At 41.7% G+C, this 15,813-nt stretch overlaps 1 protein-coding gene across 10 annotated transcripts in view; it reads left to right on the plus strand.

Moving 5' to 3' along the window:
* Nucleotides 1-15,813, plus strand: part of TTLL5 (tubulin tyrosine ligase like 5) — a 143,154-nt gene that overhangs the window by 70,589 nt on the left and 56,752 nt on the right. For 6 of the 10 annotated variants that reach the window (XR_012628920.1, XM_074868436.1, XM_074868440.1 and 3 more), the window contains one exon: nucleotides 13,958-14,112. Coding sequence is in view for 9 of the 10 variants with exons in the window: in XM_074868436.1 (XP_074724537.1) it covers nucleotides 13,958-14,112 (155 nt within the window). In the remaining variant the exon portion in view is untranslated. Of the gene's footprint in view, nucleotides 1-13,957; nucleotides 14,113-14,829; nucleotides 15,090-15,141; nucleotides 15,214-15,813 lie in introns of those variants that run through there. The other 4 variants (XM_074868441.1, XM_074868444.1, XM_074868442.1 and 1 more) reach the window with 3 other exon arrangements.

Here is a 15,813-nt window from a genome sequence, read left to right on the forward strand (position 1 = left end):
CACACTGTACAGGTCCCAGTGGGCATCAGTTCTTTCAGCTCTAGACTTGAGCAGTGCAACATGGTGACTGCAAAAAGACCATGAAACTTAGGGTGCAGCAAATATCTGCAGAAATTTGGTGGGGATATTTTCCCCACCAAAGGGTATTTTTCAGCGTTAGTCCCTTGCTTTGACTCAACCCACTTTATCTGAGTCTTAATCAGATTTATTTTCCTTATGTAACCATTTGGTTGGCTGATGAAGATGTAAAGGAAAAAAGCATCTCATTGTAACTAGGAAGAGAAGCAAGAAGCCAGGAGATGAAGTCTGAGGGATATTTTTCTTTCCTCTTTCACACAGCTCTGCACTGCTTCAGGGCCCCATCTCCTCATCCCCAGGCTGTTCACACAGGAGCTGGAATTACTTTTAATACTACTGGTTTGTAGCATCAGCAGTGATATAACTGGTCTCAGCAGAAGTTGTAGGAAGCGAAAATGTCAATGTAGTTTCTGCAGTGCTCGCATTGAACCCCTTCTGCTCTGAGGCTCCAAAGGGAATAGGAGCAGAAGCTTTTGTTATGATGCAGCAACATCTGCAGACCTGCAGAGAGTTACTGAATGGGCCAGGTTGAGCAACTAGAACTCCCATTATGGGTAAGATTACACTCTGATCATCAAACATTTGGTAGTACTGTGCCTTATCAAAATCACTCCCACTAGGAGGTTTCAGGCAGAGAGTGTCTAAATGAAAACCTGACTTTTTCAGGAGAAGGAGGAGGGGAGTTAACCATCCACAGCGGCAGCACTAAGTTGTGGGTTTGGGGTTTTTTTTTTTCATTGTTAAATGGATGCATACACTGGAGACACTACAAAGAAATTTGCAAGTTTGTCAGGTTTCCCAGGAATGTCTCTGGCAGGTCTTTGTCTGGAACATTTTCTGGAGACTGGAACAGTTGTGCTCTGTATGCATATGTATATCCTGTAAGCTGGTAAGCTCCACGAGCAGAAAAGGAATGTCACAGGCTTTTGGCCAGATCAGCCTTGGTACACACACAGATTTCACACTTCCCAGCCTGTTAGCCGCCTTCTGGCTGGTTGCTCCTGCAAATTCAAATCGTACATAAAATGTAGGTATTTTAGTATGGGGTGTGGTCAGCAAGCTGGCCTGGGTAACAAAAAGGTGGCCCTAGAAAAATCTGTTTGTATTACGTGGTTTCCTTACGGAATTTGTAGTAGGTGTATTTCGTGTCACTACTCAGTGAAAGTGTGTGTTAGAGATTTGTGGTTTGGGGTTTCCTTTGCCTCTTAAGGAAAGAGGCAGGTTAAGATCCTGTGATGTTTCCCATTCTGGGATGGCCTATTGGATTCCAGTATCTCAATGCATTAAGGCAGGCGAGGCAGGTGAATTGTCTCCAACAGCACTGGAAGACTTGGGTGCTCTATTAGACCAAGTCATGCTAGCCTATGCTAGATCACAGATGTACATGGCAGCTCTGTGGTGAGGCCAAGAAAATGCAACATGCAGACTGGGGAGAGAACAGATAACAGTGAATATTTATATTGTAGCATCTAGTCATAGCCATCTCTGAAGGCTGAAAGAACAAAAATATAACTAAAAGAATGCATGATTTTTTTTTTTTAATGGCAATTGTTAGCTCTTCCTCTCTGTTCCTGGGAATATAAATATTTCACTGATCTCGAAAGCCTCAGGGGTATGTGTGTTATGTGTCTGAGGAAGGCTTGGCAGGTGAAAATACAGTGACTACAGAAGCCAGGTAATGGAAGAAAAGAATTTTTTTACAAGCTGTTGGATAAAGATGGCACTGCTGATGAATGGTAAGTAATAAAATGGAAAACTAGGGATTGATTGAAGGGTCTTGAAGGAGTCAAACAGCACACAGGGGAAAAAATAGATCAAAAGGCAAAGGAGAAGGTATTACAAATGATGAGACATTTTGCACATTTTCAGTTTTCTAGTGGAATGCTTCCATCTTTGAGCTTATGATATAGTGTTATCTCATCCTGTCTGAGGCATCAAAACCCAAAGATTCTGGTCATAAGGTAGAGGAGCAGTGATCTTATGTGTGTCTTACCATGATTCCTGTCCAATCTTTCTTTAAAGGAAAAGTTTTTTTTAGTGAACTGCTGATGTTCATATATACCTTTGAAGGGTTGATAGGGTACATTGTGCCAAAACCTTTATGGCATTAAGTCTCCTCCTTTTTCAGACTCTGAACTTTTTATCATATTTGAAGGGGTTTTTTGGAAGAGACAGTAAAGTAGGCCTATGATGACTGTGTTCTTTTGGTGTATCTCTTAGTCTTGATCTTTGTAATATGGCTTAAACTCTGGATCCATTTTCCTCCTCACCAATCAGAAAGATCCAAATGGAAATGTGAAATGTGTGAACTGGAGAGGATGCAAGTGTGGCTCCAAGTAAGAGAAAGGGTCTTTAAACTTTGTTGCACCTCCAGTCCTCAGCACTTTATAGGCCACAGGTTGTGACAGGCCTGTGGAAGAAAAATACTAAGACTGCCAACTTGGGAATGTGAAGTAGGCATTTTTTGTATTGCATTGCTTGCTCAGTGTTCTATCAGTGAAACTAGTGAAACTCAGGATCTGCTGTTCAGGATGTTGGTAATGAAAATTTAAGTCACTTTTCCACTCTCTGCCAAGGGGGACAGAGTAACAACTTCTAGTGATGATGTGTCCCTGATCACCCTGGTTGACTCCTGCAAACTAGCAAAGAGAAACACTCAGGCTTTTAGGAGGCTTTTCTTGAGTCTGTGGAGGCTGATCTGCAGCACTGATTTTTTTTTTTAATTTTTTTTTTTTTTAAATTTTTGGACATTGTTAACATTTGCTGCTTTACCTTATTTGAATAGAGAAGATCAAAATGAAAATACGTTATTATAGAAAAAGGTTCTTGAACATGATAATGGGAAACTATTGAAAGAATAGTATAATGTAGATCAGAAATGTGAAAGATATTAAGCTCCTCTTCTGACTCTTGCTTGTGATTTCTTAAATGTACTATACAATGGGCCTTTGTCTGTAGGATGCTGTTCATTAGAAACAAATTCTATCCTGGAATTTTCTTTATTCCTATCTGTATTTGGAGATTTCATATTTCCTATTTAAACTATAAAGCAGATCAACAGAAACAAACCCCTCAACTCTTATATCCAACACTTTTGGGTATCATTCTGTGTTGTGGCCTTGCTTTCAATCTTAAATTTATTCAGAAGTAAGTTTCTCTGAATAAAACAAGACCATAGAGACCAATTTTTTTAAGGTTAGGTGTGTCTGCTGTCAAGAAAGCAAGTGTACTGTAGTCATAAACTTGTAATGCTTAAAAAATAAAAAAAAAAGATTTTGGCATTATGAAATTTTGGCTTATTAACATTGTATCGAACTAAATATAACAGCACATATATGTGCTGTTAGGTTTTCTAACACAAGGCTCTATTTATCGATATGGCTGTGACAACCCACATGTTCTTCCCTATTTCTTGACATTAGATAATCAACAGAAGTACATCAAGTGGACTCTCCCGCTTCCGTAAGAGCTTTTGGGGATTTGCTATCCCATTGTGTTCTTCACATGTTTCTTTCAGCTTGTGACCTTTTTACTGTTCTACAACAATTTAAAAATTGTAGCAAAACTTTATGAATCATTCTATCATGAGAGATATTAGCTGTGTATTATCCTGCCTTTTACAGACTCCACAGAGAACTTTGATGTGAGGGAGAGATGTTTGAAAATAGGAATGCTTGAAGCACGCAGTGCAGCACACACAGGTCTCCTGTCATACAGTGTCAGAAAAAATATTCTGAAGTCCCTCACTAATAGTGAAAAAGAAAAATCTTACCAAGCAGGAAAGTTTGAACCCATCTTGATACAACTCAACGTGAAAACTAACTTTATTCCTGCAGATCCACACAAATAACCACCTTCCCTGTTGAGCCCCACTTCTTGGAGCCTGCCTTTCTTGGGTTTTGGGCTTTTTTTCAGGGGTGGGGGGGTGGTATTGCTTGTTTTGTTTTCCACTACCACAATTTCTGAAACTGCAAGCTATTCTTCATGGAGATTTTGGTACCTGCTTTGGTCCAAGTATTTGCCTCTATAAAGGGAAGAATACAGTTTCATCAGGTGCACAGGAGGACTAGCGACTAGAAAATGAAGCCACTCTGCTGAGCACAGATGTGTTGGGGGTGCCCCAGCAATCCACCAAGGCAACATCCTGGCCAGCTAATTACAGCAGCTGAAATGTCTTAGTGCATGGCACAGTAACAAGCAGTAACACCCATCTGGGTGGGCTGGCTGCAGCTAAACCTTATACTCTTGCTGGTGTTCTCTCCTGTGGAGCAGTTTGCTAACAACTGGCTACGTGAGAAAGGGCACAGCACCGAGGAACTGCTGACAACGGCGACGTGATGGGAGAATACCGAAAAGTATCAAAGAAGAACAAAGAACAGAAGCAGGACTATGTAGAAGGCCTTGCAGAAATCATAAGGGGAGAGATTGGTATTTAACCTTAGCAACCAAAGTATCTAACCTTAGCAACCTATAAGGAGCTTGCTTTTTGCAATATGTATGAACTAATTATTGTGGATATAAAAGAAGTGTGAGTACTAATAAAGTTGAGCCTTTGTGCATTAAATGATGGCTGGGCTCCCTCTGCGTTCTTTCAACAAATGGTGACCCCGACGTGATACGTGCCAAAGGACGTATAAGGCACCACGAAGGATAAAGACCAGAGAAGGTTGTTCAGGTCCTTAAGCAGCGAGGACGGCGAAAGGCGACTAAAAAGGCCCGCGCCCAGGGTGTCACAAGAGGTGAGCCCTGCTGATACGTGCTGCCGAGACCTGGAAAGGCTGCAACGGAAAAATTCAGGTATGGACAGGCAAGCAGCATATGATTTATTTGCATCCTGGCTGACACAACGCCGGGTTGAGGGAATAGATGTAAAAAAGGATCTTCAGGGGCTTTTAGCTTATGGGGTAGAGCAAGGTTGTTTTATTAATCCACATACAGTTCATGAGTTATCGGAATGGAGAAAATTTGGAGATAAGTTATGGGAATTAACATTGAATGATGATAAGACAGCAAAAAAGTTGGGAAAGTTATGGAGGGTGGTTCATAATGAATTGCTAAGGTATCAGGCTGAAAAAAGAGCTGCACAGGGCGCAATTGCGGCAAAAGAGAAAAACACCAGATATGGGGAGGAGGAAACTAAGTGGCCATTACCGCCTGCGTTTCGTGAGCTTGTTTTACCACCTTTACGTTCCGAAGAGACGGGACAGGAAAGCTCAGAACGAGTTCTCCCTACCGCTCCCCTCGCTTCTGCCCTGAGTAGCCCTGACGCGTCCAGCCACACTGTGACGCCGGAAAGCGAGAATTCTACTCCTGGCTCAGAAGATGGGCTGGGGATAGAGATCGCTAAAGAAAGGTGTCGGGCTTGGAATGCATTGGCACGAGAGGGGTTAGAAAAAGGGGATGAGGAGATGACTCAGATGGCGACAGCAATGGCTTTTCCAGTTCAGTTTCAGCCGAACCCAGCTGGTGGACTAAATGCTACTGTTACGGCATTAGATTGGAAGCTTTTATCACAATTGCGCTCTACAGTGAGTTCTTATGGTGTTACTGGTGAACCGACTCGTCAAATGTTAGATTATCTCTGGAGCACTCAACTTCTTTTGCCTGCAGATTGTCGGGGTATAGCAAAGTTAATTTTCTCTCCTAGTCAGTGGTTGTTGTTTAATGCGCATTGGCAAGCGAGAGTGTTAGAATCGATAGCGGTACAGCGGCAAGCAGGAGATCCATTACAAGGGGTTACAATGGATGAATTAATGGGGTTAGGACCTTATGCTAGAGTAGAAGCTCAAGCATTGCTTGGTCCGGATAAGGTGAGAGAGGCAATGAGGTTAGTGAGAGAAGCTATAGAGCAAGTGAAAGAGCCAGGCGGAGTTCCAATGTATATGGGGATTAAGCAAGGGAGAGAAGAGACTTTGGGCAGTTTTGTAGATAAGTTGGTAAATGCAATTGAAAGAGCAAGAGTACCTCTCTACATGCAGGGTGCTCTCTTAAAACAGTGTATTTCACAAAATGGCAATCCTGCTACAAAGAGTTTATTGAATACATTAAGGGCACATTGGACTGTAGAGGAGGCACTTGAAAAAGCGTCCTCGATACCTACTGGACCTCAGGCTTTTCTTGTAGAGGCAATAAAGAAATTAGGGGAAGGAATGAAAGAACAGGCTCAGGCTACTCAAAGTCAGGTTATGGCAGCCCTTGCGCCTCTCCAGACTTCAGCAGCAACAGCAGTTAAAGTGCAAACACCTAAAAAGGGGCAGCTACGGTGTTACCGATGCGGAGCTCCAGGGCATGTACGAAAGAGTTGTACAGCCAGAAATGTATGGTGTCAAACTTGCCGATCCAACTCCCATAATGAGGTGGCTTGCCACAGACGGTCGGGAAACTCCACACGGAGCGCGTTCGCCGGCCGCCGCGCAACGACCAAAATTGCAGCCGCAGCGCAGTCCTTCAACCCGCCACCCGAGGAAGTCTCGGGTTGGACCTGGCAGCAGCAGTAGATGTTATTCTGTTAACAAATAATCCTCAAACAATATCTACGAATGTACGAGGACCTATCATCATTAATGGGAGAGCCATGGGAGCTTTATTATTAGGAAGATCATCGGCATCACAATGTGGACTATTTGTTTTACCGGGAGTTATTGATGCAGATTATGAAGGTGAAATCTATATTATGGCATATACACTGAATCCACCAGTAAAGATTGCACAGGGACAACGGATTGCACAGCTGGTGCCTCTGCCACAAGTGACTCAAACAATACGACCAATAACTGAGGAGAGTCGCGGAAATAAAGGCTTCGGATCCACAGGAAGCCTGACCCTGCTAACACTGGATCTGAGTACGAGACCCAGGAAGACTGTTCACCTGTCATTTCAAGGTAACGCAATAACTGTGGAAGGGTTGTTAGACACAGGTGCAGATTCCAGCATACTGTCGCCTTCTTCTTGGCCACAAGGCTGGCCGTTACAAGAGCATACCACTACCATCACTGGTGTGGGTGGTTTAACTTTAGCTAATCGAACGCCGCCCCTGCAATTAACAATTGAAGGACAAACAGTCACAGCGGTGCTTGCTGTAGTGCAATTACCTCCAGGGGTAAATTGCTTAATTGGAAGAGATGTGTTAGCACAAATGGGAATAGTTTTGACAAACGATCACCATTTATTCTAATGGCCATTGCTTGGACTTTCCCGATCCCTATAACTTGGACATCTGACGATCCAATATGGGTAAAGCAGTGGCCACTAAAAAGGGAAAGTCTTGAGCAAGCACACTTGCTAGTACAAGAACAATATCAGCAAGGACATTTAAGATTATCTACTAGTCCTTGGAATACTCCGATATTTGTCATAAAAAAGAAATCAGGCAAATATCGACTTTTGCATGACCTTAGAGAAGTAAACAAACAAATGGAACCAATGGGGGCTTTACAACCAGGTATGCCGAATCCAGCTATGTTACCTTATGAATGGTCTATATTGATTGTGGACTTAAAAGATTGTTTCTTTACGATTCCGCTTCATGAAAAGGACATGCGCCGATTTGCTTTCACTTTACCGGCAATAAATAGAGAAGGGCCAGATCAACGGTTTGAATGGACAGTTTTACCACAAGGAATGAGAAATAGTCCAACTTTATGTCAGATTTTTGTAGATGCAGCCTTACAGCCATTACGTCAAAAATGGACTGATGTTATAATTTATCACTATATGGATGATATATTATTTGCACAGAAAGAACCATTTACAGAAGCACAGATAAAAGAAATTGTAAACACCCTTGCAAAGCAAAGATTGGTAATTGCACCAGAAAAAATACAAAAAACAGCTCCATGGAAATATTTGGGATTGTCTTTGATGAAACAAATAGTAGCACCACAAAAATTGACAATTAATCCTGAAATCTCAACACTGCATGATGCTCAAAAGCTATTAGGAGATTTACAATGGCTAAAACCTATAGTGGGCATTCCAAACGAGCTTTTACAACAATTACGACCACTGTTAAAAGGAAATGATCCTGCACAGGTAGTGTCTTTATCAGCAGATCAGAAGCGAGTGCTACAACAGATTATGGATCGTATTACTTCTGGACAAGTGCGTCGGAGAGACGCTGAGCTCCCCCTGGACATACTTGTGTGGATGGGTTCACAGCATTTGCTCGGAGCTATTACGCAGTCTAAAAAGAAAACGGGGGAGACATGGGTGCTAGAATGGATCACGCCAGCATTACAACAATCAAAATCTCTACTTCAAAAAGTTGAGGCATTAGCAAATTTAGTAAAGAAAGGTCGTGTGCGAGTTATTCAAATAAGTGGAAGAGAACCTCAATTCATATACTGTCCAATGCAGAAGGAAACCATGCAGTGGTACCTGACAAATAGCACAGCATTACAGGAAGCCATGTTAAATGGGCCAATGATGTTGTCAACTGATCAATTATCTATGGAACCTTTGAGATGGTTAGGACAATTACATTGGATTGAACAGCCAAAAAGACAACAGGCGCCGATTCCGAATGCCATCACAGTTTATACAGATGCAGGAAAGAAATCTCAGACAGCAGCTATAACGTGGCAGGAAGATAATACATGGAAACACGAGATATTAAAAGCCACAGCACAAGACACACTACAAACTTTGGAACTGTTGGCAGTAGTTTGGGCGATGGTTAAGTTTAATGGACCATTGAATATTGTAACTGATTCTATGTATGTAGCAGGAATAGTAGCAAGGATAGAAGATGCAGAAGTCAGGGAAGTACAAAATAAGCGTCTCTATGAGTTGTTCTTACAATTACAGAGGGCCATAAAAATAAGGGAACAACCGTATGCTGTAATTCATGTTAGGAGTCATAAATGGGATATAGGACTTGGGGAAGGTAATGCTCGAGCGGACAAATTGGTATCCACTGTTATACATGTTCCCATGCCGAAAGACAAATTGGCAAAAGAAGCACATGACATATTCCACCAGAATGCAAAAGGGCTAAAAACACAATTTGGCATCACAATGGCGGAAGCAACGGCCATAGTAAAAACATGCCCTGTTTGTAGTTTTCACAATAAAGGGGTTGGTATTGGAATAGGAGTCAATCCTAGAGGGACGAAATCTAATGAAGTATGGCAAATGGATGTGACTCACATACAAAGTTTTGGTAGACTTAAATATGTACATGTTACTATAGATACTTATAGCAAATATATATGGGCCTCTGCGCAGAGTGGAGAAAAGGCCACACAGGTAATCAGACACTTAACATGTTGTTTTGCAATAATGGGAGTCCCGAATACTATAAAGACAGACAATGGACCAGCATATGTCGGAAGTCGAGTGCAAAGATTTTTAAACAAGTGGGGAGTGAAGCATGTAACAGGGATACCGCATTCTCCCACAGGACAGGCCATAGTTGAGAGAGCAAATGGTACCTTGAAACGTTATGTAGCAAAATATCAGGAAATACAGGATGTACAAGAAAAATTAGCAAAAACATTATTTGTAATGAATCACTTGTGTATATTTGGAGACGCAGAACAACCACCAGCTATGTTACATTATGAGAAGGCAAAAGTAAGTGAAGGAAGGAAAGAGATATGGGTAAATTATAAGGATCCAAAAGATGGATTGTGGAAAGGACCAGCTAAAGTAGTAATATGGGGAAGGGGATATCTTTGTGTTTCTACACCAACAGGCACCGTATGGGTTCCAGCGAGATGGGCGAAACCTGCCGCACCTCCCAATGACACCAGAGGAGAGACAAGCTCATCGACAGCGACTGATTAACCTGGGGCAGGGGTTATGCTTGTGTCTCTGCAGATGCCGGCCCTCGCTGGGTTCCTGCTCGGTGTGTTCGGCCTGTGTTGGAACCTGCATCAGGGTGAAGGATGGGTAGTTCCACAACCCAAACAGAATGTCTGGGTGACTCTGCATTGAAAAAACTAACAAAGTTGGGATGTTGGCTTAGCAAACAGACTAATGCTACTTCTTTAGCTTTAAGTGGTCTTTTAACTGATGTTGATAGTGTTAGACATGCTACTTTACAGAACAGAGCAGCTATTGATTTTTTGCTTTTAGCGCAAGGACATGGATGTGAGGAATTTGAAGGAATGTGTTGCATGAATTTGTCTGACCACTCAGAATCTATTTTCAAAAGCATACAGCAGCTAAAGGATGGTGTCAAACATTTAACAGAAGATGATGGATTAGATTGGTTAACAAGGATGTTTAAAGGTTGGGGACTTTCAGGATGGTTAATATCTCTGATCAAGTCTGTGGGGGTCATGATCTTGGTAATTGTGGTTGTGCTTTTGATGTTGCCATGTATTGTCAGTCTTCTGCAAAGGGCCCTGCAGAAGACTGCCTCTGCAATATTTTTAGCACAAGTGCAAAAAGAAAACGGGGGAGATGTGGAGCAGTTTGCTAACAACTGGCTACGTGAGAAAGGGCACAGCACCGAGGAACTGCTGACAACGGCGACGTGATGGGAGAATACCGAAAAGTATCAAAGAAGAACAAAGAACAGAAGCAGGACTATGTAGAAGGCCTTGCAGAAATCATAAGGGGAGAGATTGGTATTTAACCTTAGCAACCAAAGTATCTAACCTTAGCAACCTATAAGGAGCTTGCTTTTTGCAATATGTATGAACTAATTATTGTGGATATAAAAGAAGTGTGAGTACTAATAAAGTTGAGCCTTTGTGCATTAAATGATGGCTGGGCTCCCTCTGCGTTCTTTCAACACTCTCCCTCATTCTGAATCCCTTGACTGTATTTAATCCTGCTGTAGTTTAAACACCTGTCTTTCTGGAATGTGTGAAATGTCCCTACTACCCCTGCTAAGCTGTTTGCTCACCTGCTTTGCTTAGAAAGACACCTTTCAAATAAACAATGATACAGTATTAGAGAGGAAAGCATATCATATTAATAGAGCAGGGGTGAGACAGTAATTCATCAGACTAAATGGTTATTGGTATTAAGATGATGAGGAGAGAAAATTGGATAAAGTCATCTTCATTTAACACATTGGATGTGTTAGCAAAGTTGTGATCACTGTTGCTGACAAGCTAAGAATTGTGTATATATCCTATTTCATTTACCATGTTGGCCTCTGTGTTTGCCTCATTTGCCATTCTTGATTCTTTTCAGACAATAAACTCTTTGTGACCAGAAACTGTCATTGTTAGGTATTTGTATAGTGCCTGGCACAATCAGAACTAAACCTAATTTGAAGCTTTCTGTTATTGCAATGACAACGCTTTAGATTTTAATTAAATTCTACAGAAGACAACAACATTTAAGAGTGAGGTAGAGGCATCAAAATGACACCTAATGCTGTTTTCCATGTAAGTTGGGTAGCACTGCCCATTACTAAGCTTGCCTCATATGTCCCACTGTAAGATCTTGTTTTAAACTGCTTGTAATGTTCTGAAACTTTATCCATTTGGACTCATGTTTTCTGTGCTTAATGTTCAGTTTTCGGAGGCAAGGTGAAGTGTTCTGGCTAAAACCAAGTCTGGATAAAAAAAATAATTCTGTGCATTTTAATGTCTACAGAACTTTTCTTTTAAATCTCTGGATCTCCCATGCTTTGGAATATCAATTTGGAATTTAAAATTTTATCCAAGCTTGATTGCACAGTAACTATCTGAAAAGCTTCAGGTGACATATACTCAGCAGCACCTGCTAAGGCTTCTCAGGTTCCTGGAGGTTCCCTCCACACTGAGGATGCTAAACTGAATTTCTCTGATTTTGTGCTTCTAGAGTACTGAGGCTTGAGGCCCCATTCTCCTGTGTTCTTAGTGACCTGGTCCATGTTGGGTTGGGAACCTGTCTGACTCGAATGCAGAATGAGTAGGAATTCTGCCAAGGTGTGGAGAACAGCTAGGACAAGGAGGTTCGAAATTTGGACCTGGACATAATTTGGGAGAGGACACTGAGAACCATTCAGGTGAAAGGACAGAAGTGGAAGGAATGGCAGTGTGGTAAATGTGGTCCAATGAGGAGCCCGCGTTCTGGGATGAGTGAACGAAGAGGCTGGCAAAAGGAGCAGGCTGGGGAGGGGAATAAAACTAGAACTACTTGGATATGGGGCATGTGAGCAACTGGAAGAGGAGCTAAGAATGAAAGTGTGGGAAGGCAGGTTAGATAACTACTCCCCTGGAAAGTTCTAGGCCTGAAATTGTGTGGCTCAGGGGCCAGAAGTAGTGGGGAGGTCAGTGTTGAAAGTCTGTAAGAATGAAACTGAACTGGTCAAAATAAGGAGAATGACAGCTGAAACATTGAAGCTGGGACAGACTAGGTGACAATAATGACACACAGACAAGGAGCAAGAACAGGAAAGAATAGATCTGAGAAGGGATAGGACGAAAGTGTTTGCTTTTGGGGAAGTGGGCAGAAGCCTAGTGTGTAACCACTATAATTTAATCCTGTCCAGAACTCGAAGTAGGAGTTAAGATTTCTGAATTTACAAAATGCTTAGATGCCTTGTACTACTTAACCACAGAAGGAGTGGCAACCTGCTGTGTTGCCAGTTGCAATGGTGGTTTGTGTTCCAGGGTTCAGTCAAAGTCTGCAGTCCTGTACAAGTCTGTTGTAGGTATGAGTATAGTGTATTGCAGTGAAGCTGGTATGTACCTGTTTGAGTAATTGCACACAAATTCTGCTACAAGAACATTGTTAAGATCTCAAAGCTGGGAATTCACAAGCTATGCTTAAGTTGTCATGCTTAAGTGACTTTATAAGCATCACCTTTAAGATCTGGAGTAGATGCAGGGCTAGTTGTTAGACTCTTCTTTCTGTCTGTGTACTATGTCTCATTGGCTATATGCCTTCCAGTTGCCACAGAAGCAAGCAGGGGCAATACGGGTAAGTCTTGCTTGCCATAGGACCTTAATCTTGGTGCAGAACCGGGTCTGTTCTGTGCTCCTAAAAAGCAGCGTGTGATCATATAATTAAAGGCAGTAATAAACTAAATTCTGGCAATGCCTGACTGGGAATCTTAGCTTTGCAACCTTTGTAGTGCTTTGTAACCTTCATAAAATTTTTCTTTCAAGGGTAAACTAATACTGCACTGCTGTAGTAGATGCCGTTATGTTAGGTATTCAGGCTCTCTTCAGTAAACCAACAGATAGTGCCTGCTTGCAGAGGTTGATCTTTCAAGAAGCAACGCAGGAAGAATGCTCAGAGAAAGAAACAATGGAATACATTTTATATGCTTAAAACCGCATAGATAATTTCTTTAGAGCTTGATATAACAAACATAGACCTAACGTGATTTTTAGGCTATCATTAGCTAGTGTATTTACTTGTGTGAACAGTTTGGAAGTGGTTGTGTGAGAAGTTTCTTTCATGTGTGGTAGAGTTTGGTTTTGGATTTTATATCCAAGGTACACATGTTGTTGGGTTGTGCCTGTACATATGCATAGAGAGGGGTAGATAGAGAACAGATGCATATAGCTGGCTGAGTTACATAGCTCATGATGACTGGGCAGACACTTTGGTCTCTGCTCAGTGTCATATGAGCTTCTAGCTTTCGATTAGTGCATGCAGAGTTAATTTTTCACATGGCAGGAATGATGTTGCTTTCTTACTTTGGGATTTTTGCCCCATTTTTGTTCTTTTCCTCCTTTGTTCTTCTGTGAATGGAAGGGTTGTAGTTTTTATGCTGGTACTTGAATTCATCTCAAGCATGGTGACTGTTGGTGTCATCTCTTCCACTGCTTTATGCAACTAGCATAGTTTTTCTGCATCTGAAGATTTCACTTCTCCAGCAGTCTTAGTTCTCTTAGTACATACTCTACCCAGTTAATGACACCTTTTGTTCTTTTCTTGGCTTTTAATTGTTTCTGATGTCTTTTTTTTTTTTTTGCCTCTTTAGTTAACAAACCTGAACTTGGCAAGTGGAGCTATAAGCAAGGGGAATGCAGCCACCCCACAAAGCTACCGGTCACCACTCAGCAAAAGACGGTCATTTTGGGCTGTTCAGTCAGACACTCATATAGCTGACAAAAGATCTGTCTCTTCAGCAGTCAGGTAAGTTAAAATTGTTGCTCCAGCCTTTTGAAGAAGAATGCAGTGCACTCAGGAGCTCATTCATAATTGGTGTTTGGCTTCTTGCTCAGAAGATAACATCTATGGGCTTACTACTGGTGGTTCTTGGGACTATCCTAGATATTAGGCCTATGAAAATAGAGCTATGTTCCCAGAGCTGGCAGGTTCATGGTGAAATAAGGGCATGAATGAACATGTAGAATGAAAGGCAAATGTCTGTTTCTCTTTGATCATTTCTCATCCCTGCATCTGTAAGTTTAGGTTTGCTGATGTTGAGACATACATGCAGAATGCAAGCTTATACCTGATACTGCAGAAATCTCCACTAAAGCCTCCTCTTCACGCTTTTTCCTTGAATATCAAGTTTAGATTGTTCAAAGATAAAGCAGCATCTTGCAGTGTTTATAAAAGTTTGTTTTTCAGATGGCTTCTTTATGCTCTTAATTAATTTTGGACATTGGAATTTATATTTATGGCTGATATACTCATGGAACTCAAGACAGAGGACTGTGATTCTGCAGTAAAACCATTCTTCCTGGCGTTGAAAGAGCAGCAAGATTTACCCCAAGGATTCTGTGCTGCAGTAGACTAGGCTGAATACAGGCCCACACTTGCTGGACATTTGAGTTTTTCCTTTGCCACTTTAGTAAATATTATTTATTCCTTTGCCTAAGCCTTCATTTTTGTCTTTTCAAATAGAATAATGAGGCAGAACTTCTCCAGCACATGAATTTAGGACTGCAAAGCACTGTATACATTAAAATACCGATTCTTGACATTGGTGCCTGAATGCCACTGGAAAATGGAAAGAGGAGAGAGAGGCAGACACACAGTGCAGAAGGCATGTGACCCGAGTGGTCATCTGTTCCCAGATGGGTCGTTCAATAGGAGGATTGGAATGGGATTTGGAAAGCTCAAATAAAATTGTTCATATTTCATCAGTCACTGCTTTTCATCCTGCCTAAAGAAGAGGAATGTAAGAAATGAATTCCTGGCCTGTTTCTGTTCCAGCACAATGTTTGCCTCTGGGGTTTAGAGTTATTGAGAGAGGTGGTGGTGATTCTGCTCTTGGAGCCCAGCCAGGTGAGCTATTACCTAATCCAAATAAAGAACCTATCCAACAGGTGTAAACTGTCTTCCCCTCCTATGTACCTTCAGAGAGCAGCAGCGTGCAGGCTGTCCTAGAGCTTCTGTTCCTTTCTCAACTCTTCTTGCACCTCTGCATGGACTCACAGACATAGCTGGAAAAGGATTACTTGTTATCAGAATCTTCTGTTGCAGAACTCTGCAGAAGTCACCATAATTACCACATTACTCTGAAACCATTTCAGTGATATTTTACCTGTAGATCTGAGAACCTACCATTTAATGCCCAGAACTCCAATCTGAACGACTTCCAGGGCTGTGCCTCACCCAGCATTGTGTGCATAGTTCAACACCTTTAGAAATTTTGTTTTATTTTGTACAGCAATCCTAGTATTTCAGAATTGTCTGGTCACAGCTGGTATAAGATTCCATCTTCAAACCTTTTATGAACCGTTTGGTCTTCCAGTACTTCAGTTGTTCTGTTTTTATCCTCAGAGCAAGAGACAGAAAGATGTCTTAAGACTCTTTATTGAAATACTTTATCTTCATGGCTGCCTGTATAAAATGGCCAAAATACCAGGAGTTAAGTTTTACGTA

Source organism: Strix uralensis, chromosome 4 (genome assembly GCF_047716275.1).
Source record: "Strix uralensis isolate ZFMK-TIS-50842 chromosome 4, bStrUra1, whole genome shotgun sequence".
Lineage (NCBI taxonomy): Eukaryota > Metazoa > Chordata > Aves > Strigiformes > Strigidae > Strix > Strix uralensis.